The 27480-nt window shown below is 39.3% G+C and overlaps 1 protein-coding gene and 1 pseudogene across 9 annotated transcripts in view; both read left to right on the top strand.

The window, feature by feature from the left end:
* LOC125404129 (uncharacterized) overlaps window positions 1-27480 on the top strand; it is a 58403-nt gene that overhangs the window by 1061 nt on the left and 29862 nt on the right. For 2 of the 9 annotated variants that reach the window (XM_087907204.1, XM_087907205.1), the window contains exons 2-6: window positions 5441-5565; window positions 5754-5811; window positions 15557-15683; window positions 16249-16306; window positions 17771-17903. In XM_087907204.1, the coding sequence (XP_087763330.1) occupies window positions 16302-16306; window positions 17771-17903 (138 nt within the window). In that variant the 5' untranslated portion in view covers window positions 5441-5565; window positions 5754-5811; window positions 15557-15683; window positions 16249-16301. Of the gene's footprint in view, window positions 1-5153; window positions 5272-5440; window positions 5566-5753; window positions 5812-15556; window positions 15684-16248; window positions 16307-17769; window positions 17904-19902; window positions 20027-22690; window positions 22810-27480 lie in introns of those variants that run through there. The other 7 variants (XM_087907208.1, XM_087907209.1, XM_087907206.1 and 4 more) reach the window with 6 other exon arrangements.
* On the top strand, window positions 12602-13408 carry LOC148121821 (nuclear autoantigenic sperm protein pseudogene; annotated as a pseudogene).

The following is a 27480-nucleotide window of genomic DNA, read 5'->3' as shown; positions in this document are numbered from 1 at the left end:
TAGGATTAAAGGTGGATGCCACCATACCCAGACTTGGAGTATAAAATGTTCAAATATGTTATCGTAAATTTTGGGCTGTCGATTGTGATGTCTTTTTCATCTCTAATTCTATTAATTAGGCTTTTTTCTCTCCTGTTTAATTTGGCTATGGGCTGTCAATCATGTTTATCTTTTCAAATACCAACCTGTAATTTTGTTGATTCTACTTTCTCATTTATTTTTTACATGTAGTTTGCTTTACTTACATGAGTGAGTGTTTTGCCGTCAAGAAAGAATATGCATTATGTTTGCCAGGTGCACAGAGGTCAGAATTTCGAAAGTATTAGACCCCTCTGGAAATGGAATTATAGGTGTTTCTGATCCTCTATGTTGGTCCTGAGAACCCAGCTAAGATCCTCTGCAAACGCAACACGTGCTTTCAGTCCTATTGCATTGCGATGAGATAGAATACAAGACATCGTTTTAGGTTTTCTCTATTTGTTGAAACTTGCTTTGTATCCTCATATAAAGACTTTCTATTAGATGCTTAGAAGTGTGTATTCTCTTGTGTTTGAGTGGAATATCCTTTGTGTATTTAGCTGGTCAATCTGTTTTATGGTGTCATTTATTCTGTTTGCTTGTTTGTTTCTTGTCCTTTTGAGACTCAGTCTTAATTGTGTAGCTCCAGCTGACCTCAAACTTGCTATGTAGGCCAGGGTGATCCGAAATTCATGGAGATCTACCCACATCTGACTTCTGAGTGCTGGGATTAAAGGCATACCCTACCACGGCTGACTTCATTGTGTCATTTAATTACAGATTTTTTCTGTTTATTTCTTGTCTAGTTCATTAGTTGACTGGTGAGTTGGGTATTGAAGTCACTGAGCATTACTGAATTTGAATTAATCTGTTACTTTATATGTAGTTGTTTTGTGATGACATTCTATTTGAGATGTGACCAATCATCTTTTCAAACCAGACAGGAAACCAACAATAGGCAAAAGTATGGCTACTACCAAAGGCCAGCTTGGTGAACCAGTGAGTTTCATTGGGGCAATTACAGAAATATAAGTGAGGATGTACTTACAGGGTCAGAAATGAATTAAAGACAGCTGTATCACCAAAGCCAACTGTAGCATGGGTGACAGCTCAGGAATGCTGGTCAGCCAGAGAGCCTTGCAAGCCTGTGGGCAGTTCAGCAGGTTGGGCCCGGCTCTTTGCTGATAGATCAACTGGTCTGACCCTTTACCCAGCAGGTTGGCTGGTCTCTGCTTTTTCCAGGCTGCTCTGCTTGTAAGAAGGAACCAAACTAAAGTCAGTTTGAATAGAACTTCCATTTTGAATAAAGGTCAAATGAAGTTTAACTTTCCAAGACCTTCCTGGGTGACCCAGATCCTGGTTGGCAAGTTGAGGCATGAATGCTGGGCAAACTGCCCAGCCACAGGAATAAGACAACCAATGAGAAGAAATATCCCCAGGAAAGCTCCTGTTCCCTGAATACTGATTGGTGGAAAATGGAACTGTAATTTGGCACAGATGTTTGTGTGTTTTATGCTTTCAAAGCTCCGTAACATTCTGCTTCAGGGTCACAGTTCTGCTCCCGTATCTGTTCTGCACCCCGGATGGATCAGCACCAGCTTGATTACAATACATACTAGTTTTCTGCATTTACTTGGTGTTTGAATTATGTTGCATCCGAGCAGATCCCATAACAGTGCTGGTCTGAACCTCTTCCAGGCAGCTCAGCTGGTTTGAGAGCTTTTGTCTGGAAATATCTCTTTTTGGGACAGTGTCTCACCGTGTAGCTTTCACCATTCTGCTAATCACTATGTTAACCAGTATGGTCTCGATCTACCTGCCTCTACCTCCTAATTGCTAGGGTTAAAGTCATGCACCATTATATCTGATTATTAATAACCCTTAATGTTATTGTCTTAATTCCTGCCAGGCAGTAGTAGCACACATCTTTAATCCCGGCTCTTGGGAGGCAGAGACAAGCAGACCTTTGGGTTTGAGGCCAGCCTCATCTACATAGTGAGTTCCAGCACAGTTAAGGCTACAATAAAAAAATATATCTCGGTGGGGTGGGGGGGAATCTTAATTCCTACCTTACTGTCAATAATGGATGCCATCTTAGGGTAAAAGGAATTTAAACTGGTCTTCCATGCAAATGAACCAAGACGGTATAGCTATTGTGTATCTGATAAAAATCAACTTCAAACCAAAACTAGTCAAAAGAGATACATAGTGTCATTTCATACTCATAGGAACACTCCTAAGAGGAAATTGCAGTATTAACATGCACAACAAACACTGGTACCCAATTTTGTAAAAGACACACTACTGTATCTAAAATTACAGATAATATATGACTTCAGTAACCTACAATTATCAATTGATTGATTCATCTGAATGAAAAACTAACAAGTCAGTGGACCTAGGAGACATGTTCTGGAGCAGTCCAGCCAAGCACTGAAGAATACACAGTCTTCTCAGGAACCCCGGGGATCCTCCTCCAGACTCAACTACATTCGGACAAGAAGAGATCTCTACAAATATAGAGAAATGGTAGACTATTTGTCAAGTGGAATAAGGTGGTTATTATTAGCAGTAGAACTACAGAAAGTACAGACTCCTACAGAAAGTACAGACTCATGGAAACTGAGCAACGTTCTACAAAATTGTAATTAGATCAATAAATAAATCAAGAAGGAAAATTTTAAGTCCCCCAAATTAATGAAAAATCACGGTGTAAACAAGTCTATGAGACAGAATGAAGACAGTTTTAGGTTTATAGTATTGGTAGCTAACATAAAAAAAATGATACCTTACAAATTGGTAAATTAATGATGCACCCAAAGTTCTTGGAAAAATAAGAAAAAAAGATAGTCTTCTTGTTTTATTTTTTTTGGAGTCTTTCTTTTCCACTTTTTTTCGATAGTTCATTTTGATAGAAAATATTGTAGCCCAGGCTAGCCTCAATCTAATGATCCCCTTGCTTTAGTCTTATGACTATCAAGTGTAGTGATGAAGGCCAGCTTGTTGGGGTATCTGTTCCCGCCTGGTATCCCACAGCTGGCAAGTCCCAGAGAAAATCAATCACACAGAGATCTCTATAAGTTCTAAAGCTGATTGGCCCTTTAGGTCAGGCTACTTATTAGCTCTTATAACTTATGTTACCCCATTATCCTTATCTACGTTAGCACAAGGCTCAGTACCTTTTCCAGCGTGGCAGCTCACATCTTTCCTCTCTGGTGGTCTGTGCAGAACTGCGGAGGGAGCTTCCTGCTTTCCAGAATACTCCCAGTCTCTTTGCTCCACCTCTACTTCCTGTCTGGCTTTCCCGCCTATATTGCCTGCCTGGCCAATCAGTGTTTTATTAAAATATGATTGACAGAATACAGACAATTCTCCCACACCAATCGAGATCATAGGTATCAAGGTGTCTCAGTGCGTGGCTTAACCACCTGTAATATAGGGTTATTGGTAGCAAAGCTTAAAACTTAACAAACAACTGAGAGTTTTTTCCATGCTCATCAGTTTTTCACATAACAAGGCATTGCTCCCTATTGAGAAGTGTTAGCTCACAGAATCATAGCCAATGTATACAGTGAGAGAAGGGAAAGGAACATTAGAGAGGGTCAGAAAGTGCATGAGTTGCAAGTATAGGATCAGCAGATATGTCGGCAAGTTCAATCCTACAATATCAGAGCACAGCCCATTGAAAATGACCTGCTCTGCTGCTCCTGTTTTTGGTAATTTTAGTTCAAGGTCTTTCTCGCTCCCTCTCTTCAATAACCTTCCTAAAATATCCAAACTGTGGGTGTGAACAGGGTTGGATCACTAATTATTGCTTGGGGCTTTGAAGGGGAGATTTGGTGTCTAAGCATGCACAGAGGGTTCTACATTTTGACTGAAAGGGGGACATTGGGAAAGCCTTGCTCATTGCATATGCCCATTCCCATCATGCATCTGATTTTAATCATATGCCTTTTTCAGAGGCAAAGTGGTAAAAAGACTTCCCCGAGATGCTAATTTTGAAAACACAGTCTGACTAAGGTACATGAGTCCCGAAATGGCACATTATAATTTTCAGGCCATTTTCCACTGTTACCAGATGTGTGTCAGTGCAATTGAATAGATAAAAGGGATTAATAAGATGTCTGAGGGGCTAACACATTGCCATTTTTTTTTAAAAAAACATGAAACCTAATAGCAGATGTGGTCCAAGGTTACGTACAGATGGTTGTTCAAAGAATACTCACAGGGTTTTGGGTGCAAAACCCAAGTAATGTCTCAGGTTGTTTCTCTTGTTCTGTCTCACCATTCTTCCAGGGCCTAGAATTAATTTCATATGAATTATAGCTGCTTTCTCATCACCGCATGTCTTAAAATTTTAAACTTGCTCATACTCTTTTCACTTACTGAAGTACTTCATTGTTTTTAAACATAAGTTCCTTTACGTTCCTGGTCCCAAGGCAGAATGAAACTAAGTTCTTGAACAAAATAGCAAAGTCATGGCCCCCATCTTAGTTCAAAACTAAATCCTTTTTCTACTCTGAGCCTTCCTGATCTGTGCCTCTTCTGTAAGCATTTCTTTCACATTTTTGTATATTTAGCATCTACCAAAATGATCCACTCAGATTTGCTTTTTCAACAATGGCCCGACTTCTTTATGTCTCTTCTTGTATTAGGCTTTTCCTATATCTGTGATAAACTAGCTGACAAAAATGACTTAAGGCAGAAAAAGTTTATTTCTTATCATGGTTGAAGGTTTCAGTAAATCATGATAGAAATCTTAAAGCAAGAGTGTGAAACAGATGGTCAAATCATCTTGTGGGATAATGCTTTTGTATACTGTAAAGATTTGTCACTCATTTGGTTTAATAAAATGCTGATTGGCCAGTATCCAGGCAGGAAGTGTAGTTGGGGCCACCAGACTAAGAGAATTCTGGGAGGAGGTAAGGCAGAAAGCCAGTCACCATCCAGGCACAGAGGAAGTAAGATGAGAATGCCTCACTGAGAGAAGGTACCAAGTCACATGGCTTAACATAGACAAGAATTATGGTTAATTTGAGTTGTAAGAGCTAGGTAAAAATAAGCCTGAGTTAATAGACCATACAGTTTATATTTAATATAAGCCTCTGTGTGTTTCTTTGGGACTTAACACTGCAGGACCAAGATATAGAAACTTCTGAACATAACCACAATCAAGAATGAGTGGCCAGATGTTCAGTTCATTCTTCCTCTATTATAATCCTGCATACCAGTCAGAGACTGCTTCCATGCACCGTGAGTGGTTTTTCTCACATTAACTCATGTAATCCCTATAATTCCTCATGTTAACCTTTATCTGCATAACCACTTAGAAGTGTCTTGCGAAGCACATGTTCTAGATGGTTCTGCATCCTGTCAACCTGTCAGGTAAAACCCACCCATCCTAATATGTGCACTGTTTTAGGACCCTGTAACCTTTGAGGATGTGGCTGTGAACTTCACCTCAGGCGAGTGGACTTTATTGGATTCTAGCCAAAGGAAGCTCTACAGAGATGTTGTGAAGGAAAACTATGAACCTGATCTTCATAGGTAAAACATAATATGATTCCTTAACTTATTCATTGAGGCAACTGTTTCCTGCTCATGTGTATAGTGTTTTCTGGTTTGGAATATCAAAAGGGAACATGGAGTGAATTTATGGTCACATCATAAAATTTAGAATGTAATAAATTTTTATAATATTGACTAAGTCATGATTTCTTTGGGTTTACTTCTAGAAAAAACACATGGAGAAAATATTGAAGAGGACTACCAGAGTCTCAGGAGAAATCTGGGGTAACTTATACTCATAAGAGAGGAATTTACATCAAACATTTGGGGATGATAAGACACCTGAGAACCTAGTATATTATCCAAATATATCTCCGTATAAATTAATTCTAGCATAGATGTTTATAAAACTGCAATTGTATATGATCATTCAGAATTTTAATATCCCATCTCTGTAATTTCTGAATGTCACCAGAATATGCTGCATCATTTAACGATGTAAGAGACTTTTCAGTGATTCGTTACATAAAAACTTCCTCATACTCAGAAGTATTTGATGTATTTTTTATGATGTTTTCTAAAGGCTTTATATGTAAGGGATATTTGTTGTTGTTATCTTAGTTTTTAGATTTATTCATTTTTTATGCGTGTTTTGTTTGCATGTATGTCTGTGTTCCACATTTATGTAGTACATGTGTAGTAGAAGGTCTGCTTTTGGTCCTGGCCACCCGGCTAGTTTACACCCAAAATATCACACTGAAACTGTTTTCATTTAAATCACTGCCTGGCCATTAGCTCTAGCCTCTTATTGGCTAATTCTTACATCTTGATTTAACCCATTTCTAATAATCTTTATTTCACCATGATGTCATGGCTTACCAGGAAAGATTCAGCATGTCTGACCTGTTGACTGGCTCCATGGCGGCATTAATTAAATTACTGCCTGGCCCATTATATTTAGCCTCTTTTTGGCCCACTCTTATGTCTTGATTAACCCATTTTTATTAAATCTGTGAATCACCACGTGACTGTGCTTACCGGCATCTTCTAACCTACGTCCATCTCAGGCAAGAGATTCATGGTGTCTGCCACACTTCCCTTCTTCCCAGCATTCTGTTTTGTCTACTCCGCCTACCTAAGGACTGCCCTGTCAAAAGGCCAAGGCAGTCTATTTATTCAGCCAATGAAAGCAGCACACAAACAGAAGAACCTCCTACACCACTTAGGTCCCAAATATCTGAGTGCAGTCTCAGATTGCTAAAATAAATCCTTTTAGTTGGATATTTTTAAAAAGAAAGAAAGAAAGAAAAAGAAAAAGAGGGTATAAGATCCCCATCCCCTGGGGTTGCAGTTACAGACAGTTGTGAGCCACCATGTGGTGCTGGGAATCAATCATGGTCTCTCTGGAAAAGCCTCAGTCCTCTAAACTTCTGAGTTACCTCATTAGCCTCAGATGAGCTATTTTTAATTTCTTTTTATTGCTGAGATAAACTCTAGGACAGAATCAGGCATTTATAGAAGAACACTGCTTACTGGGTTGTTCCTCAACACATCCTCAGCTTCATTTCTTATAGAACTCAGTCCCATATGATAATAGTGGGTGGTGCCCACAGCAGACTGGGTCCTCAGACATCAATTATTAATTAAGAAATTACCCCTAGATTGCCAACAGGCAAATCTGATGGAACCAGTTTCCCAATTGAGGCTCCCTCTTCTCAGATGACTGTGGCTTGTGTCAAGTGGACAAAACCCTGACAGCACAATTGACTCTTTGTGATCTTGACATTCAGATTCACCACTATTATACCATAACTTTTCCTTTCCTGTTTGTCCCCATGATCTCATGTTATTATCACAATATAAATCAGAGCATAACTGTAGGAATCCCACAGTCTTAAAAAAATTTATACACTTTAAATATTTAGTGTCTCTTAAATCCAAAATGTCTCCTCTGTGGGCTCCTGTAAAGTCAACTACACGATAGGCACTTCTTATTTCAAAAGGAAAGAAGCGGAGCACAGATACCATTAGCTCAAAGGAAACTCCAAATTCAACAGTGTTAATCACATTCTGTAGCTCAGTGTCCTTCATCTGGTCATGATAGTCTAGTCTCCAAAGGGCTTAGAGAACACAACTTTTCTGTTCGCTATCAACAACACACATCACTTGACTCCTAGACTCAGAGTACCTCAAATCCGCAACAGCTTCTGTCCTTGGCAGTCATCCATGGTGTTGGCATCTCTCATCTGCTAGGATCCACACAGGTCGCAGCTTCCCCTTCACTTTCTGATTTCTCACCAGGAGCTCCAGCCTTGACATTTGGTGCACAATCTCATCTGTTCTCAATAAACCCTTCGTTCTTGGTGTTTCCACTGTCACCTTCTGCAGTGACAGGAGAGCCTGGCCTTTCACTAAACCCTGTCTCAGCTTCTCTCCATGACCCCTTCATTCCTGTGCTTCTCATGCTGCTAATGTCAATACCACCTGACAGAATCTTACACATTGCCATGGTTTGCTTCCAGTTTGAAGTGCAGCCTTGGGCCCCTGTGGTATTTGTGCTGACCGAAATCTCTGAAGATGTAGCCTCAATACTTGTTATTATAGCTGATTCTTCAGCTCCAGCTGACCAGAAAGCATAGATTCTTAATATAAACTATTGCATGACCCACTCCGATCGAGTCTCCAGGGTACTCTTAAGCGCCCCTTTGAGAGTTTGCTTGACTGTTCTAGAGTGGAATCACAGCTGCCGTTCCTCTACTCAGGGCAGGTTCTCCTCCTTTACAAAACACACAGCTGCAAGAGGGATTGATTCACTTGGAGCTGTGAGGGTGGAAGGGGACACTCCTTCGCCATCCACATCAGCCATGGTGATCAAGGGTATGACATAAGTTGCAGCCAGGTCACTCTCAGACGTCCTTCAGAAACTTGACAAGACCAAGCTTTCCTTTTTCCATTGCTCTTGCCATTCTTACTTTCCAGTCTGCCAAAACCGATCGTTCAACTTTGAGCACTCTCTGGCTTTTCCAGTTGAAAGTTTTCCAGTTGAAAGTTGAAAGGGCCACTATCATGGCCCTACCAAAAACAGTATGGTCAGGTCTGTAACAGCAATACCCCATGGATCGGGTACCAATTTCTCCTTTAGTTTATTGTCTAGGCCTGTGATAAATATCATGACCAAAAGCAACTTGGGCAGGAAAGAGTTTATTTTGGCTTACACTTTATGTCAATGTCTATCAAGAGAAGCCAGGCCAGAAGCTTAAGCTGCACAGGTACCTTTAAGCAGAAACCATGAAGGAGCAGTACTTACTGGCTTGCTTGCTACCTTTTTAATTCAACTCAGGCTCACTTACCCAGCAAAGGCAACAATCACAGTAAGCTAGGCCCTCCCATGTAACTCATTAATCAAGGTAGCTTCCCTTTAAAATTACCTACAAGCCAATCTAATGGAATCATTTTCTCAATTGATGTCCCAAGATAAACTCTGAAGACAAACTCTCGTGTTTACAAAACAGGCCCTCCATTTCATTTCTATGTTTAGACAGACCTAGGGATTCCTTCTATCCACTTACTGAATTTGGCCTTAACATCCTGAGTCACAATATCCAGTCCTTATGTCTCTTTTATCAACCAGGAATGTTGTTACTTCCCTTCATCAAATGTCCACTGAGTTGCATGAATATTCAGCGTTGGGTTCACAGGGTCCTGCAAAGATGGGGACAGTCCACCATAGTCTGGTGAACTGGAAGCAAACTTTATCCTAGGAAACAATAAGAAATTTAAAAAATAAATCTCCATGGGGTGCCAAAAACTTATCAACTAGCTGCGACCACAGTCAGAGATGCATTGGTAAGGCAGTGGCAAAGGCTATTTTTCGAACTTCTCCTTCTATAGCAAGAATAGGCAATAACTTTTTACAATCTCAAGGTAAAATTCAGATTTAAATTGCCCTTCTTTGCAATTTCCATTGCTCAGTTAAAATAGTGTTTGTGTTTAGTCCATTGTTTTTCCCTGGCATTTATTAATAGTGTTTACCAAGGTATGCCAGTTTTGCATAGCAGGGAAGGGTAGGGGACAGTATAAGACCAAAAAGTCAAAGGTCATGTATATCCCATCCTTTAAAACTTAGTTCAGCTCACACCAATTTCTGGTCATGGGTGGCCAAGAGGGTTATCTAAAAGTTGATCCTCAGTTTTCAGAGCAACCCTAAGTTTGCAGGGGACCACTTCAGGCTTGCAAAGAGAGTTAAGGGGTTGTAAAGTGGAGTAACCCACTGTTAAGAGTTAATCCTCTAGCTGCTGAAAAAACTGCTGATAGTCTGCTTTCATTCTTTTAGGCTTACAACTTCATATTTCTTTATATTTCTTTATTTCTACATTCTTATTTCTGGAATCTACAATTGTATATTCTTATTCTTGGGTTCTTCCTTCAGGAAGCCTCACTATTGCCACCGTCTTTGAATTGTATTTACCTTCTGAGGCTTGTGATTTTGGTCCTCTATGCCATTCCCTTCTACTGACTTTTGGCCCTTAGGAGGCTACCTTGATATACGAGGAATGGTGAAGTTTCCCTGGTCTCCTCATGATGAGGGTTGCTCATTTATTACAGTGTTGAGGCTGTGTCATTGCGGCCTTGATGATCCCGTGATGATGTGCAGTGTGTGCTTTGACTTGTGTCCTGCACTAGATCCATCCTTCCTACAGCACTGGAACTGCATGCAAAGCAGGCAGCTAGCCCAAGATCTCCTGCCTTTCTATTACAGGCAAACTACTTTGTCTCACATCACATTCTTCTTGCTAGGGAAAGGCACCTGGAGCCTGTACATCTCCAGAACTTGCAGCCCAGTCAGGTTGGTGGCACTGAATCCAATCTGTGGTGCGAAGTAACCTGGGTGGAGTCATGTCTTGCTGACATGTGCTGCTTTAGACATGTGCTGATGTGTGCTGATGTGCTGCTTTAGATTTTTCTGGTCATCACCTTTGTGATTTTATATTTTTCTTAATATGGCCCATGAACACCAAGCCACACTTGGATAAGATAAACAAATGACTTGTTTAGGCTTCATACCCCAATTCTAAACTCCTCATTAAGTGTGTGTGTGTGTCTGTGTGTCTGTGTGTCTGTGTGTTGTTGAGATCATGATGATATAGGACTCAATTGTTCCCTCTATAAGACTGCGTAAAATTTTTAGTCACAGAGAAAGAGAACTTTAAATTTGGATTTTTTTTTTTTTGAAAGCTGTTTCAGACTTGTCCAGGTTGATCCCTGTGAAGGGAATCATGGCCTTGGAACTGGCTTGTTGTTTGGTTTACCTTAGGCTGCTTCTCTAAGTAGAAGGGATTGCACGGATGAGCTTCCTTGAAGAAAAAAACGTACTATTTCCAATGTCAGATTTCAGGTTACAGAATGAGTACACAACATGCTGGAAAGAATGCGGTGTCTGACTTCAACAGACCACACATTAACACAGACAGCAGGTGTCAGTGAATTTTTCAGCTGTGCAACAGGAACAAGCTGCCTGGGACCCTTTATATGACCCTTGAAGGGGCTTGGGAATGAGGAAGTTTATGCAGCTTACTGGGCTATGTATTGGTTTGTAGTTGGTCCTTCCTGAAATTATTTGCCAAAGGGAGACAGGGTGTTTCAGCAGACATTTCTCTTCTTGAATGGTTGAACAAGGCAGACTGTAATCTCATAGGAATACTGTGAGTATAGCCAAGACACTCTATCAAATGGAATATCTTTTTGTACAGTATTATTCATGGAAATGAGTATTAATTTTTTTTTTACCATTTTAGGTTTCATTGTCACTGTCTTTTACCCTGTTTTTCCCATTTATTTCTAAGTTATTCTTTTCACGTTCCTCTTAATGGGATTTTGTACCTGATTTTTCTGTTTAGTCCTATTATTGATTGGAGTAGATAAATATTATTGATTATTGAATGTTGATTTTAGATCCTGTTATATTACTGAAACTATCATATGTCACAAAAAAAAGTGAATATCCTTTCCAATATATGGGAGAAAAAGAAGCCAAAAAAAGCAGAAGGCAAGTCTCTATTAACGCCTGAAACTGATACAGAAGAGTAAAGTCAAGTGGAGAAGGGTGGAAGAGAAGATATGAATGTAAGTGAGCCGGCAGAGAAGCTAGAGGGACAAGTTGAATCGACTTCAAAGCAGTTAACTGAATCCTCTGTAGAGGCAGAAGAAGCAACAATACCAGGACAGAATGAAGCTGAGGTCACTTCTGGGAAGACAGAACAGGTATCATTGTGTGCTGAGGAAGGAAAATCAATTTCTGGAGCGTATGTTCAAAATAAAGAATGTAGAGAAATAGTGCCTCAGGAGAAGGAGGGAGGGGAAATAATGAGCGTAAAAAAAAGGCAAAAGAAACTTTAGAAGCTCAGCCTAATGGGCTCCAGAAAAGCAGGGCACTGCCATGGAGGGAGAAGCTGAAACAGTAGATGCCGCAGTCAAGTCGGTGACATGGATGGGGAGGAACCAAAGGATCAGGTAGCTTCCTCTGAGAGTGAACTCGGAAAGGCTGTTCCTAAGCAACTGTCAGGGCAAGATGAAGTGTCACCAGTGGTGGCTGCAGAGGCTGGGTCAGATGTCTCTGAGAAGCCAGGGCGGGAGATTACAGTTCTTTTGAACAATGGTTCAGTTAATGGACCATCAGCTGTAAGAATTCAGACTCCTAGTGAATCACAGACTTCTGCAGAAAGACTGACAGAGACTAAAGATGGTTCCGGTGCAGAGGAGGTCAAGGCAGAGCTGGTTCTGAGCAGGAGGAAGCTATGCTACCTGTGGAAGAGTCTGAGGCAGCTAGAGATGAGGTTGAGACCAAGGTTGCCCAGAAGGCCACAGAGAAAGCACCTGAAGAAAAATTTAAGATAGCTGCTAATGAAGAGACACAACAGAGAGTCGAACAGATGCAAGAGGGTGAAGAAACTGAAGGCTCTGAGGAAGAAGACAAAATGACAAGGCTGAAGGAAACACAAATGAATCAGTTTTTGAAAACAAGTCTCTTCAAGAAAACGAAGAGGAGGAGATTGGGAACCTTGCCCTTGCCTGGGATATGCTGGATTTAGCAAAGATCATTTTTAAAAGGCAAGAAACAAAAGAAGCCCAGCTTTATGCTGCACAAGCCCATCTTAGACTTGGAGATGTTAGTGTTGAATCTGAGAATGATATCCAAGCTGTGGAGGAGTTCAAGGCTTGCTTAAGCCTCCAAGAACAATATTTGGAAGCCCATGACCATTTCCTTGCAGAGACTCACTACCAGTTGGCTTTGGCCAACGGTTACAACTCTCAGTACGATGAGGCAGTGGCACAGTATGGCAAATCTGTTGAAGTCATTGAGAAGAGAATGGCCGTGCTAAATGAGCAGATGAAGGAGGCTGAAGGATCATTTACTGAATATGAGAAAGAAACTGAGGAGCTGAAAGAACTGCTACGTGAAATTAGAGAAAAGGTAGGAGATGCAAAGGAGTCTCAGCGCAGTGGGAACGTAGCTGAACTGGCCTTGAAAGCTACTCTGGTCGAGAGCTCCTCTTCCGGTTTCACTGTTAGTGGAGCAGGCGCCTCAGTCTCCATGATTGCCATTAGAAAACCAACAGATGGTGCTTCCTCGTCAAATTGTGTGACTGATATCTCCCATCTTGTCAGAAAGAAGAGGAAACCAGAAGAAGAGAGCCCCTGGAAAGATAATGCAAAGAAAGCCAAGCAGGAGCCAGAGCTGAACGGAGGCAGTGGGGATGCTGTCCCCAGTGGACCCGAAGTTTCAGAAAACATGGAGGCTGAGGCTGAGAATCAGGCTAAAAGCCCAGCAACAGCAGAGGGGACAGTGGTGTCTGCAGCTACAGTTGCAGGCACTGCATCGTAAGGGAACAGAGCCTTTCTCCCAAGGGAAAGCGGTTTTGTACATCATGTATTTTTTTACTTTTGGGGATTCTTTTTGTATAACTTCAATAAAGATTGTAGGCAACCGTGAAGGCTTCGATAGCTTTTTCTTCAATGTTGGTGGAATATATGCCTTGGGGCACTAGGTTGTTTTGGTATATGTGTTTACTTTGTACATTACTGTTGGAAACCCACTTCCTGTCTAGTGTGGAGGTGATCAAATGTGGCTGGAAGCCTTTCATCTCCTTCTGGCGCTATGTTTCTAATACTTGACTGAATTCCATTGTCTTGCACACTTTCTGCGGTGCTGTCCCTGGAGGGCGGGGTCGGCCAAACAAAAACTGCTAGGAATGCACTTGGTGCTGAAAATGGATGATTGGATATGAGCCGAGTTTCTTTCACCTAGTTCCCAATTAAGACAATAATAATCCTGTGCTGAAAAACTAATGGAAACATGGGAACTGATTCCTGAGGAAAACAGTAGCTATGTTAAATCAGAGACACAAGCTCTGACTGGAAAGGCTCAGATTGAGGTGGGGATATCTGGAAGAATATGGAGCAGAAAGTGTTCTGTATATAGTAAGGTTGCAGTATGTCAATAATTGGAATTTTTATATCATCTCCAGTTTTGCCTTAGAAAAAATAATTGTGCTAATTTCAAAAAAAAAAAACCCAAAGTAACATATCCTTAAGCTCAAATTTTGAAGTCAAGATAACTTAAACATATGTATCATGGTTTTGTTTATCAGTCCCTAGAATCAAATGTCTCTGCAGAAAAAAAAATTCAAAAAAAACCCAATGATATGCACGGTCAGAGTCTTTGTGTATTTTCCAATTTAATTGAATTGTTTCTTTTATACTATTTTTACTGACTCTTTAAAGCCTTTGTTTTATTTTTTAAAACTGTTTCTTTTTATACCTGTCTATACTCTTTTTGTGCTCTCTCACTGAAGGCTGTGCACATGTTTGAAACACACTGTGTCTCGTTTAGATGTCTGTTATGTCTGAGTTTGTTCTGTTGTGTCTCTGAAATCCTTTTCAGAGAAGGAGTGTTTTGTTTTGTTTGGTTTTGTTTTTTTACATGGTAAGGAATATGGTTGCTGAAGCCGTGGATTCTGACTTCGCCTCTCTCAGCCTTTCAATATGGTGGAGGCACATTTGCCACTAGCTCTGCAAACCGTGTTCACCACCGAAGCTCCAGCAAGCAGCTTGTTGCATGCAGTTCACAGACCCCATAAGTGCTCCACACCCGGACCTCTCGAAAGAGTCAGAGCCATTCCTGACACCAGCATGATCCAGGATGCCATGTATTAAAGCAGCAGTGTCTCTCTTAGCCACCAGCAAACAGACACTGTCTGAAAAAATATGGCTACCAAAGAGCTCCAATTGATTCCTGTTTTTGTGGGTCCAGGAGCCCTTTTTTAACTCATTCTTAGGCGTTATGTAGATGTATGTTTCCAAACATTGGGCACCATTATGTAGTTACAGATCTTCTCCATTGCTCTGGTTGCCCTGGACCAGTTTCTCTCCACACGCTGCTTCCTGCTCACTAGCGCCCACAGCTGCTTATGAAGTAACCACTCTGAGGCTTAATATTAATTACGTGCTCTTTGGCCTATTAGCTCAGCCTTCTTAATAGCTAACGCTACATGTTCAGTTAACCCATTTCTATTAATCTATGGGTCGCCATGAAGGTGTGGGTTACTGGGAAAGTTTTGGCATCTTTCTCCTTCAGCAGCTTCATGGCATCATCTTGACTCCACCTCTTCCATCCTCTATCTCTGCTTGGATTTCCACCTTGCTATACCTTATATCAGGCTTTTCCTCCGGCTGTCACAGATGATTCTGAGAAAAGTGACTTAAGGCACAAACAGTTTATTTCATATCACAATTGAAGAGTCTCATTTTTAAAATTAAGAAGTGTGAAGCTGCCAGTAAATGACACACTAATAAATAGTAAATGAGACAGTGGTCATCAAGTAATCAAGATAACATCCCATGGATATTCTTCAGTAAATCAATTTGTATAATAATTTAGAAGTTTTGTAAGAAACATATATACAAGATAATTATGTATCCTGTTGTGCTGTCAGTGAAAATTAACCATCCTACTAAATATGTGTACTCATAGGAGCCAGTAAACTTTGAGGATGTGGCAGTGAACTTCACCTCAGAAGAGTGGGCTGTGTTGGAGTCTAGTCAAAAGAAGCTCTACAGAGATGTGATGAAGGAAACATTTTAGAACCTGATCTCCATAGGTAAAAAGTATTACATGCTCCCATTGCTTATTCGGTCATTGAACAACTGTGTCCTTGATGTGGGAGTCCCCTGTGTGCTGTGAGTACCATTAATAAATAAAGGCCCTTGGTCTGTTGATAGGGCATTCCATAGATAGACAGTGAGGACAGAACTGAATGCTGGGAGAAAAGGGGTAGAGTCAGGGGGACGCCATGGATCCTCTGCCAGAGATAGATGTGCTAAAACTTTGGTGGTAGGCCACGACCTCATTGTGAAATACAGATTAATAGAAATGTGTTTAATTAAGATGTAAGAGTTAGCCAATAAGAAACTAGAGCCAGTGGGCCAAGCAGTGATTTAATTAATACAGTTTCTGTGTAATTATTTTGGTTCTGGGTGGCCGGGACACACTAGTGGCTTGATCAATTCAACATATCCTGCTTATGTGTGTTATGTTGGTACTGACTTCCTGAAGTGAAAATGTGGTGAATTTAGTGTGTGTACCCATATCATAAGAACTAGGTTGCAATAATTTTTCTGTTGAATATGAATGTGTTATAATGTATTCTCTGGGTTTTATTCTAGAAAAAGCACTAGAAGAATATATTGAAGAGGACTCTAACGATCTCAACAGGAATATGGGGTAATTTATATTCAGTAGAAAAGAATTTATATTATACATTTGAGATTCAAGGGACAACTGAGAACCTGCCAAATGCTCCAAATATACCTAAGTGAAAAATGAGTCTACACAAATTCCTTTAATGGAGCATTGAACTGTGACATTCAATATTTGTGTATTTCATGTGTGTAATGTATTACTATCACAAATATGTCACATGAGACTGAGCCCAGAAAGGGGTTTCCAATGGATAATTACACAAAACATTCCGTTATATGAAAAGGTTTTACTTTCTGTTCATACTTATGAGACTTTGGGCATCAGTAGTGTGCTTTGTTTGCTTTCTTTTGCTGTGATTAAAAAAAGAAAAAGAAAAAAGGAAAAACCAACTCTGTGGTAGAGGACAATTTTATACTTCCTTGTCACAGTCCCATCACAAAGGGAATTCAAGTCAGGAACTGCAGCATGACAGGAATCGGGAAGCAGGCACTGAAGCAGAAGTGAAGGAGAAATTCTGTTTACTGGAGTGTTCTTCATCCCTAAATCAGCTACCTGCCTTACTCAACCTTGACCCACATCTCTAGGGGGATACCACCCATAGTGAACTAGGCCATTCCACCTCATACAGTGATCAAGACAAAGCTACCAGAGACATGTCTAAATGTCAATCTGATAAAGCCATTTTCTGCTGTCTAGTTCCTTCTTCCCAAATGTGGGTTCTAGTTTGTGTCAAGTACATCAAAACTAACTAGCACATACATTTCATACACAGAGCCTGATCTCCCGTCCATGGGCACACTAGCAAACATAGTTAACCTCCTTAATCAGGAATGTGAAAATGCTCATACAGATGTTGTATCCAGGCCAATCTGATTAAGTCGTTTTTCAATTAAGGGACCCTATTCTCCTATGACCATAGGTGTGTATAGTTGATAACTAACTAACCCACACTGGCTGTATATTTAGAATGCTGACATGCCACAGTGTTTCACCACTTCATGTACCTGTTATTTTGTCTACAAACACCAGGACTTTTTCCTTCCTGTTCCCTTCTTTTATAACTCTTAATTATTTTATATCTCTTTGTGTCTGAATTATGTTTTTCTACAATGCCTTTGACAAAAACATTTGTGTAAGGCAGAAAATGCAAGAAATCCTTCATATCAAGTGTATCAGAATTTGTGAAGTCTTCACATAAATCCTTGTCATTAAATCTGGTTTGCTTAAAAATTGAGAATTGTTCTTAACCTCCAAGCCTTTTAATTCTTTGAGAAATAATGTCAGTTCTCTACTTTCACACATGGCAGGGTCTTTCCATGCAATGCATATTGTCGTTGACATTGATACCATTTGTCTATTCCCTCTGAGATAGTATTGTTGTGTTCTACACAAGCCAGCCTCCAATATTTCTTCTGGGTTTCATTATTGCTTTTCTTATTTATATATTTATTTATTTATTTACTTACTTACTTACTTATTTTGCAGAATTCAGAGGATTGAGAAAGATCGTGGATATGAATGTCATACTGAGTGCGATAAAAACCAGCAACCTATTCCTGAGATTTTAATCAATAAAGACACGCCTTCCAGAGTAAGAACTCATGAGACTCCATTGCATGTAAGAAACATTATTGGTCATTTATCCTTACATGGGTATCTCAGAGAAAAAGCTAGAGGGAAACCACTCCTGTATAAGGGAGCTGTGACAGAAGCTTTTATAGATCAGAAACATTTGAAAGATATCAGTTATTCTGAATCTCTTCAGGTACTTGAAATTTCTCCTAAAGAAAAACCCTGTAAAATTCAACAATGTAAGGAAGCCTGTAGGAGTCTCTATTTTGATCAGCCTCAGGAGAGAACTCATACTGTAGATAAACCCAAAGATGATGTCTTAATGAGATACACACAAGACCAGAATGGTAAACGAACCCATAAAGAAGTGAAACAATTTGTATGTAATCTCTGTGAAGAATCCTTCGTTGATTCCACTGAGCTTACCAACCATGAAAAAAGTCATATTGGAGAGAAAAGGTACATTTGTAAACAACGTAGCAAAGCAATTAAATATGCAGCATGTTTTGAGAAACAAAAAGTAACTTGCAAAGGAGAGAAGCCATATGCTTCTATACATTTTGGAAAAGCCTTCACCCCATTCAGTCGTCATGACAGTCATGAAAGCAGTTACATTGCACAAAAGCCTTATGCCTGCAAGCATTGTGGAAAGAACTTCACCAGTTCTTCACATCGAAACATTCATGAAAGAATTCACACTGGAGAGAAACCTTATGCCTGTTAGCACTGTGAAAAAACTTTCAACAACCGCAGTAGTCATAACAGACATGAGAGGAGCAACACTGCCGAGAAACATTATATATGTAAGCATTGTGGAGAAACCTTTTTTTGTTCCAGTAATCTGAATATCCATGATATAATTCACACTGGAAAAAAGCCTTATGCATGTAGGCATTGTGGAAAAGCCTTCAACCACCCCAGTAGTTGTAACAGACATGAAAGCAGCCACACTGCAGAGAAACCTTATGCATGTAAGCATTGTGAAAAAAACTTTGTTCTTCTTATCAAAACATTCATGAAAGAATTCACACTAGAGAAAAAACTTATGCATGTAAGCATTGTGGAAAAGCCTTCACCAATTCCAGTGCTTGTAGCATTCATGAAAGAGTGCACACGGCAGAGAGGAATTACAAATGCAAGCATTGTGGAAAAGCCTTTTTCTATCCCAGGCATCTGAATATCCATGAAATAACTCACACTGGAAAAAAGCCTTATGCATGTAAGCATTGTGGAAAAGCCTTCAAGCACCCCAGTAATCGGAACAGACATGAAAGGAACCACACTGCAAGATAGTGCATAGAAACCTTATGCATGATATTGTTGAAAACCTTCAACAATTCCAGTAGGTGTAACAGACATGAAAGGAGCCACACTAGAGAGAAGCAGAAGACTTGTACATGCAAGCATTGTGAAAAAACATTTTTCTGGCATAGTCATGTGAATATCTATAAAATTGTTCACATTGGAAAAACCCTTATGTAAGTAAGCATTGTGGAAAATCATTTAACAACCTCAGTAGTCGTAACAGATGTGGAAGGAATCACACGGCAGAGACACCTTATTCATTTAGGCATTGTAGAAAAGGCTTCACCAATTTCAGTTCCTGAAAGACTCAATGAGAGAGTTCACATTAAATTACCGGGCAGTGGTGGCTCACGCCTTTAATCCCAGCACTTGGGAGACAGAGGCAGGCAGATCTCTATGAGTTTAAGGCCAGAGGCAGGCGGATCTCTGTAAGTTCGAGGCCAGCCTGCTCTAGGACAGGCTCCAAAGCTACAAAGAAACTCTGTCTCAAAAAACCAAAAACAAAGAAAAAGAAAAAGTTCACATTAAATTAATTATACATTTGATCATTGTGAAAAAGTTTACTTGAACATTCATGAAAAGATTGACACAGGAGAAAAGTCTTGAGCATGTAAACATCTTGGAAAAGTCTTCAGTGACCTCAGTAATCAAAACAATTATGAATGAAGTTACACACTTTAGAGAAACCTGATTCATGTAAGCATTATGTAAAACCCTTCACCAATTTCTATTCATGAAAGGTTCATGAAAGAGATCATACTGAAGAGAAGTGCTGTGCATGTTCGCATTGTGGAAAAGCATTTACCCGCTCCAGTCAGCTGAACATCCTTGAAAGTGTTCAAATTGGAGAGATGGCTTTTCCATGTAAGCATTACAGGAAACCTTTCAACATTTTAACTTGTCCTGATTTGCATGGGAAAAAATCACACTAGAGGAAAAACCCTTCGTGTGTAAAAGATGGGGAAACTGTTCATTCTCTTAATCTTAACAGGTATAAAATAGTTCACTTTAAAGTAAAGCCGTATGCACATAAGAACTGTGGAAAAGCCTTCAGCTGCTCTTGTGATCATAACAGACATGAACCTCTTCACACTAGTCAGTAGCCTAATGCCTGTAACCATTGTCAGAAAGCCTTTACTAGATTCACTTGGTCCAAGAGTGAAAACATTCACACTAGATAGAAACCTTTTGTATGTAAACATTGAATATAAACTATTTCTTTGTTCTTGTGATTTTAACAAGCATTAAGATCTCACACAGTGTCTGTAATGTGGGAAAGTCTTCAGCACATCCAGATTCTGTAACCCTCATGCACAGATGTACACTGGAAAGAATTCTAAAGCATATATCCATTTAAGTATTGTTCAAAGCCTCAGCAGTTCCTGTTGCTGTGATGTTCTAAAGAATTCACTCTGGAGACAGACTTTACATATATGACCATGTGGAAAATCTTTTAGCATCCACAGTTCCTACTATACTCAATAACTTTTTACTTGCGAGAACCTTTATGTTTAAAATAAATGTGAGAAAATATTCAAAGTGTTTAGAATGATTAAAACTTAAAAATGTCTGTTTTGGTAGTATGTTCCAGAATGTCTGTGTTTTATATCTGCTAGTAATGATTCTTCCCAGTAAATGTGATTTTGTGCATTCCCTCCCTGAATCGTATGTGGTGGAAATAGTGTATCATTTTCTGAATCTGTCTTCTAACGATCATATGTACACTTCCTAATGAGCACACGCACGCACACACATACACACTTGCGCACATGCACACACACAGAGAGAGAGAGAGAGAGAGAGATGAAAATGGGTAAATAACATATTCATAGAGGTGGAAATACAATTAACAAATACAAAATTTTAACGTGGAACAAACGAGATTATGAAATGTATAAATCTGTAATTTAACTCCTAATATTTACTATAGGTCCAAAAATCCCTGTCATTCTTTTTCTATTCCTTCTTTAATTCTGGCTAGTGCAATGGCTTTCAAATGAATTGCAGTAGTGGTTCACTTGAAAATGGCCCTTAGGCTTTTTCAAACTGTTCTCATTGGTAAATATGTGTGAGGATGATTAAGAGCTTTGGGCTGTTGGTAAATATCTGTGATTCTAAGTAAGTTCTGAGACTTCTAGTATATTCTCCCAGTGTATTCTCTCTGCTTCTTGATTGTAGATTTTCATGTGAGCTCCCAGTTGTTGCTGCCGCCATGGCTTTGCTCCTCCACCACCCACTCCAACCCTCTGCATCTCCAATCCCAATACAATACTTCCCTTTCAGAGATGCTTTACTAATTGTGATGTGTCACAGATACAGAAAAAAAAAAACTCAGATAATTACCCACTCTTTAAAGAGAACCAAATGTAATCAAAAGAAGTTTTTATTGCAAAACTATGAAAAAGCTGTTTTTGTTTTAACTGACTGTTTTGGTCTACTTGAATCTTATATCAGAAATAAATTAAATACTTTCTGTGAATCCTTTCAACATTTTTAGAAATGAACTGCTTGAAGGACTCATTCAATTTTTGAGAATTTTATTATTGGCCCATTCCTGTGCTAAAGATTTACTTTCCATTATGTTTTTATTAGGAAGGCAAGATGTGTGTTCTGTGATTACTCCAGATTGTCGTCTTACATGTGACGATTTGGAGTTAGGAAACTCAATGAGAGAAAAGAAGAATGATTTTTTATTCTGAGTCTGTGTTAGCACACTTGTTTTCTAGTTGATTCTATCGACCAAAACATGTTCTAATATAAGATTTTTTTGTAGATGAATAGTATTCTATTTTGTAGATGAATAGTATTGGTAAGTCCAGAAGAGGCTAAAGAGAATAGCTGGATAGGATTGAAGGGGGGAGTGTGAAAACTGAAAAAGGTAATTTCTAATTAGTGATGAAATAAGACATGCTATACCAGAGTAATAGGGGGGAAAATACCAGTGTTGTTTGATAATGGTTAAGAAGTGGATATTGGGTAAATACCAAAAAGTATTGTTGTTAATGTATATAGCATATCTAATATTACATATAATGTATTATAATGCTGTGGAATAATACTTTTGTACAATGTGAGGATTTGTCACTCAGATTGATTTAATGGGAAGCTGATTGATTGGTAGCCAGTCAGGAAATATAGGCTGGAGAACCAGACTAAGGACATTGGGAAAAAGGGCAGAATCTGTGAGTCACCAGGCAACTCAGAGGGAGTAAGACATGCTGATGGACAGGTAAAGCCATGAGCCACTGGGCAAGGCATAAGATAATAGAATTGGCTTAGTTTAAGTTCTAAGAGCTAGCTAGTTATAAGTGAGTCAAGTATTTATCATTTTTATGCTTATATTTTCATTAAAATCAAAATTTTGCATTTATTGTACATACCAACCACAGTTTATTCTTCCTCCACCTTTGCTGGTACCCCTCTGCTTCCCATCTACCCTTCCATTCCTCATAAACATCCTCTAGGCATTGTGGAATACTATATATAACATTGTACTATGTCCTGCCCTATGCGCAATGTCCTCCACAGCCGCAGCTTGTAGACCGGGTTGAAAGTACCTGGAAAGAAGACTCCAGATATCACAATGTAGTTAAAAACACTCAGATGTCCTCCAAAATACCCAAGTTTACATCCAACCACTTTATATGGTGAGTTGCACTGTAATTTTGAACATTGTGACTTATGAATCTTTTCTTGCCCCAGGAGTCATGTACATATACACATGGCAAACACACACATGCCATACACAAAAACACGCAAGTCTTACACTCACACTATGTAAACCTAAGTAGTTTAAAAACATTGCATATGTGTTTTCTCTTTGGAGGTCTACACAGATCTATTGAGATGGAATGATTTATTCTTCTAATATTCATTCTAGTGTTTGAAAATACATATTTCTCCTGACCGGTTGTTATTATGGTTTACTGGATTTACTGCTGGTAATAATTGAGATTTTTTTCTATTAGGTAGCCAGGTAGCAAAGTAAGGGCTTTTACTTTGGAGCTAGTTATTAAAAAAAGAATTTTAGCTAAGTTACAATTTGATTTCTCAATGTACTGTTTACAAGCCATATGATTCCTTTACCAAAAGCTTTGTGATGGACAACAATGAATATTGGCAATAACCTGCAATTTGAGGGAGACTTTAGTTACTCCTGGGCCAGGAAATAGTAGGAAAGTGTCCCAATATTACCACTAATTTCTCATTAGTAACCAATGGCACTTGGGGCAGCAGTGATTATTAATGGAGAAATATCCACTGAGTTATCTATATTTTAACTATGGTTTCAAACTAGTTTTCTCTATGACATGGATTTTGTGATTTTTTTTTTTACCACATACACATACACCCTATTCTTCAAATATTACAACTGCCCTCTTTGCTTGTACCTTTTAACCCAGTGTTATACTCTCTGCCACTATTTTATGTGATGTGTTCTAACAAACTCCTCTTCCCTCTAATTGTCCCATCTTTATGGTCTTTCCTACACACATGGTTAACTATACATGGAAATGTGGTAGCTAGAATCTGCATACAAGAAAAAAAACCTAAGCATTTTTCTTTCTGTGTCAGGTTCACTCACTCATGATATTTTCAAAAATCCATCCAACTGCCCTTAAATTCAATAACTTCAATGCTTATAACCATGTAACAGTTTTACACTGTATATATTTACCACATTTTCAGTATCTACACATAGTATTTCTCACAGCTGTGTTCTAAAATAGTTGAGAATAGCATTACTACACATTTACATTTCACTAAGAACTGTTGAAAACTGGAAGACGTACCTTTGTTATTATTCTATTAGGAAGCATTAGAAAAAGCACAACATGTTTGGGAATCATCTGGGACAAACTAATACTCCCTGTTGGGGGGCAATAACAATGCTGATTTTGTTTCTATAAGAATTTATAAATCATCTTTCTCCTTCTGCTCTTTAACTAGACTTTGGGATTCTATGGTGATATTTGAGTTAATCATCAGTGTGATAGTGGGGCAAGGCCAGTTCAGGCACCCTCTCCTCTTCTGCCTAACGACCTAGCTGGGAACATCCCCATGAACATCTGGGATCCCCTCTAGAGCTAAGTCTCTTGCCAACCCTAAAATGGACCCTTTAATGTAGATATCTTCTTCCCTGCTCCTATATCTGCCCTTCCTCCATCTCCACCCTCCCACTCCCCCAAGCTCTCCCCAGTCTTTCCCTTCTCCCTTCTCTCTCTTCCCCTTTCCCCTTCCCAAAACTCCACCCCCACCCCTACCCCCACTCCAATGTTTCCAACTTTTGCCCGGTGATCTTATTTCTTTCCAATTTCCAGGAAGAACTATATATGCTTTTCTTTGGGTTCACCTTGTTATTTGACTTCTTTAGGTTTGTGAACTATAGGCTTAATGTCCTTCTTTTATGGCTAGAGTCCACTAATGAGTGAGTACGTACCATATTCATCTTTTTGGGTCTGGGTTATCTCATTCAGGATAGTGTTTTCTATTTCCTTCCATTTGCATGCAAAATTCAAGATGTCATTGTTTTTTACTCCTGAGTAGTACTCTAATGTGTACATATTCCACACTTTCTTTATTCATTCTTCCATTGAGGGACATCTAGGTTGTTTCCAGGTTCTGGCTATTACAAATAACACTGCGATGAACATAGTTGAACAAACGCTCTAGTTTGTAGTATGATAGGGTATCTCTTGGGTATATTCCCAAGAATAGTATTGCTGGATCCTGAGGTAGGTTGATTCCCAATTTCCTGAGAAACTGCGACACTGGTTTCCAAAGTGGTTGCCCAAATTTGCATTCCCACCAGCAATGGAGGAGTGTTTCTGTTACTCCACATCCTCTCCAGCATAGGCTATCATTGGTGTTTTTGATTTTAGCCATTCTGAAAGGTGTAAGATGGTATCTCAAAGTTGTTTTGATTTGCATTTCTTTGATCGCTAAGGAAGTTGAACATGACCTTAAGTGTCTTTTGGCCATTTGATCTTCTGTTGAGAATTCTCTGTTCAGTTCAGTACCCCGTTTTTAAATTGGGATTTTTTAGAATTTTAATGTCTAGTTTCTTGAGTTCTTTATATATTTAGGAGATCAGACCTTTGTCTGATGCAGGGTTGGTGAAGATCTTTTCCCATTCAGTAGGTTGTCTTTTTGTCTTAATGATAGTGTTGTTTGCTTCACAGAAGCTTCTCAGTTTCAGGAGGTCCCATTTATTCATTGTTGCTATTATTGTCTCTGCTACTGGGGTTCTACCTAGGAAGTGGTCTCCTGTGCCCATGTGTTGCAGTCTACTTCCCAATTTCTCTTCTATCAGGTTCAGTATGGTCGGATTTATATTGAGGTCTTTAATCCATTTGGACTTTGAGTTTTGTGCATGGTGATAGATATGGATCTATTTTCATTCTTCTACATGTTGACATACAGTTATGCCAGCACCATTTGTTGAAGATGCTTTCTTCCATTGTTTCATTTTGGCTCCTTTGTCAAAAATCAGGTGTTCATATGTTTCTGGATTAATATCTGGGTCTTTGATTCAATACCATTGGTCAGCGTCTTTGTTTTTATGCCAATACTTGTTTTTATGCCAATTATTGTAACTCTGTAATGGAGTTCGAAGTCAGGGGTGGTATTGCCTCCAGAAGTATCTTTATTGTATAGGATTCTTGGAGGAGGGAGGGCCTTGGACTTCCCACAGGGCAGAGTACCCTGTGTTCTCTTGAGGGACGGGAGGAGAATGGGAGGAGGGGAGGAAGTATAAATTTTTGAATGGCAAAATAAAAAAATTTTCTATAAAAATACATATATTCAGATATATAATTTTAATTTACTAATTATGCCTTCAAAAAGCTTTGGAAAGAGAAAAAAAGAATTTAAAAATCAAATGTGATAACCTATGGGGAGTACACAGTCACATAATGGTCTATAATCTGTTACTTTTGGGCATTCTCTATGAAGAAATTAAAAATATCACAGGACAAGAGAGGGGAAACTAATTAGCACTGTGAGCTCTGTGTCTCCTCCAGAAACCGTTGTCAGTGTGTGTGCTGGTATCACAAGACAGCTAGTTCTCTCACAAGACCGACAAAGTTTCAACTCTGCGTCCAGTACAGAAACTGGGATATTATACACGTAGATAATCACCTATGTGTACTTTGAACAAACAGATGATTTTAAGTGCAATAGATTTTCAAACCACCCAATGTCCTAATGGTTTCCATACATATTTGACCACCGGACACCAGCTGCAGGGGCTGTGTGTTGCCTAACTGATGATGAATCTCGCCATGGTGGCTTGTTGGAAGTGCACACACATATATGTATCTAGTCTGGGAACTTAATCATCCCTCTATGCCATCTCTTTTGACTATTCTAATTTATTACCTTATTCCACCTCTTGAAAATTAATCTCTAGCCAGAGTTTGTCCTGCTCAATTTCCATTTATTTTGACGGCTAGGTCTGTAAATATGTTCAATACCAACAGTAAATTAAATTTTGAAGATTTTTGTTATTGACTTGCTATTTAGCTAAGGCTTCCCTTGAAGATGCCCCTTGCTTCAGCCTCCTGAATGCTAAGATGGCAGAAATGTCTATTTGCAGTCAGGTGGAAATGATAATTTTCACTTTGTCTAAGAATTTCATGTATGAAGATACCACAGAGGAGGAACTTACTAAGAACACAAGTGTGGAGATGTGTCAGCAGTATAGAGCTTCTGTGTTCTCGTGGATGAACAGAGTTCTTTTCCCAGCAGCCATGTTGAATGGCACACAGATGCGCGCGCTCGCGCGCACACACACACACACACACACACACACACACATACACACACACACACAGACACACCGTTATAAATATTTAAAAAGAATGCAGTCTAATTCCTGTGGTTTCTTTATGTTATAAAGTCAGATTGCTTTACTTCTACTGATGTCCTTTGTGTTGCATAATCCCTGGAAGAAAAGCAAGCGATCATGTGTGACAGGAAATGATCAAGAGACTCTTAACTCCTTCAGTGAGCGAACTCTGGGGATAATTTATGCCTTTCCTTTAATATTGTGAGAGGTAAAGGGACAGAGAGAGGGTGGATGATGAAGAGAAAGAGTGTCAATTAAATTTAGGCGTGTGTGTAGCATAGCATACATATGACGGTCACAGGACAACAGGCAGACCTGTACGGTAGACTAGTCTCTGATAATGACACTGTGGATCAAATAAGTACTGAATTTGTTAACAATGTTATCTGTATGGTTTCAAAGTATTGTTACAAACTCAGTTTGTATTTGAAAATTAGATGGACTTTGGAAAATGAATGGTGCCATAGTG

Source organism: Myodes glareolus, chromosome 6, assembly GCF_982192425.1.
Source record: "Myodes glareolus chromosome 6, mMyoGla1.1, whole genome shotgun sequence".
In the NCBI taxonomy this organism is placed as follows: Eukaryota; Metazoa; Chordata; class Mammalia; order Rodentia; family Cricetidae; genus Myodes; species Myodes glareolus.
This window is presented reverse-complemented; position numbering and strand designations above follow the sequence as displayed.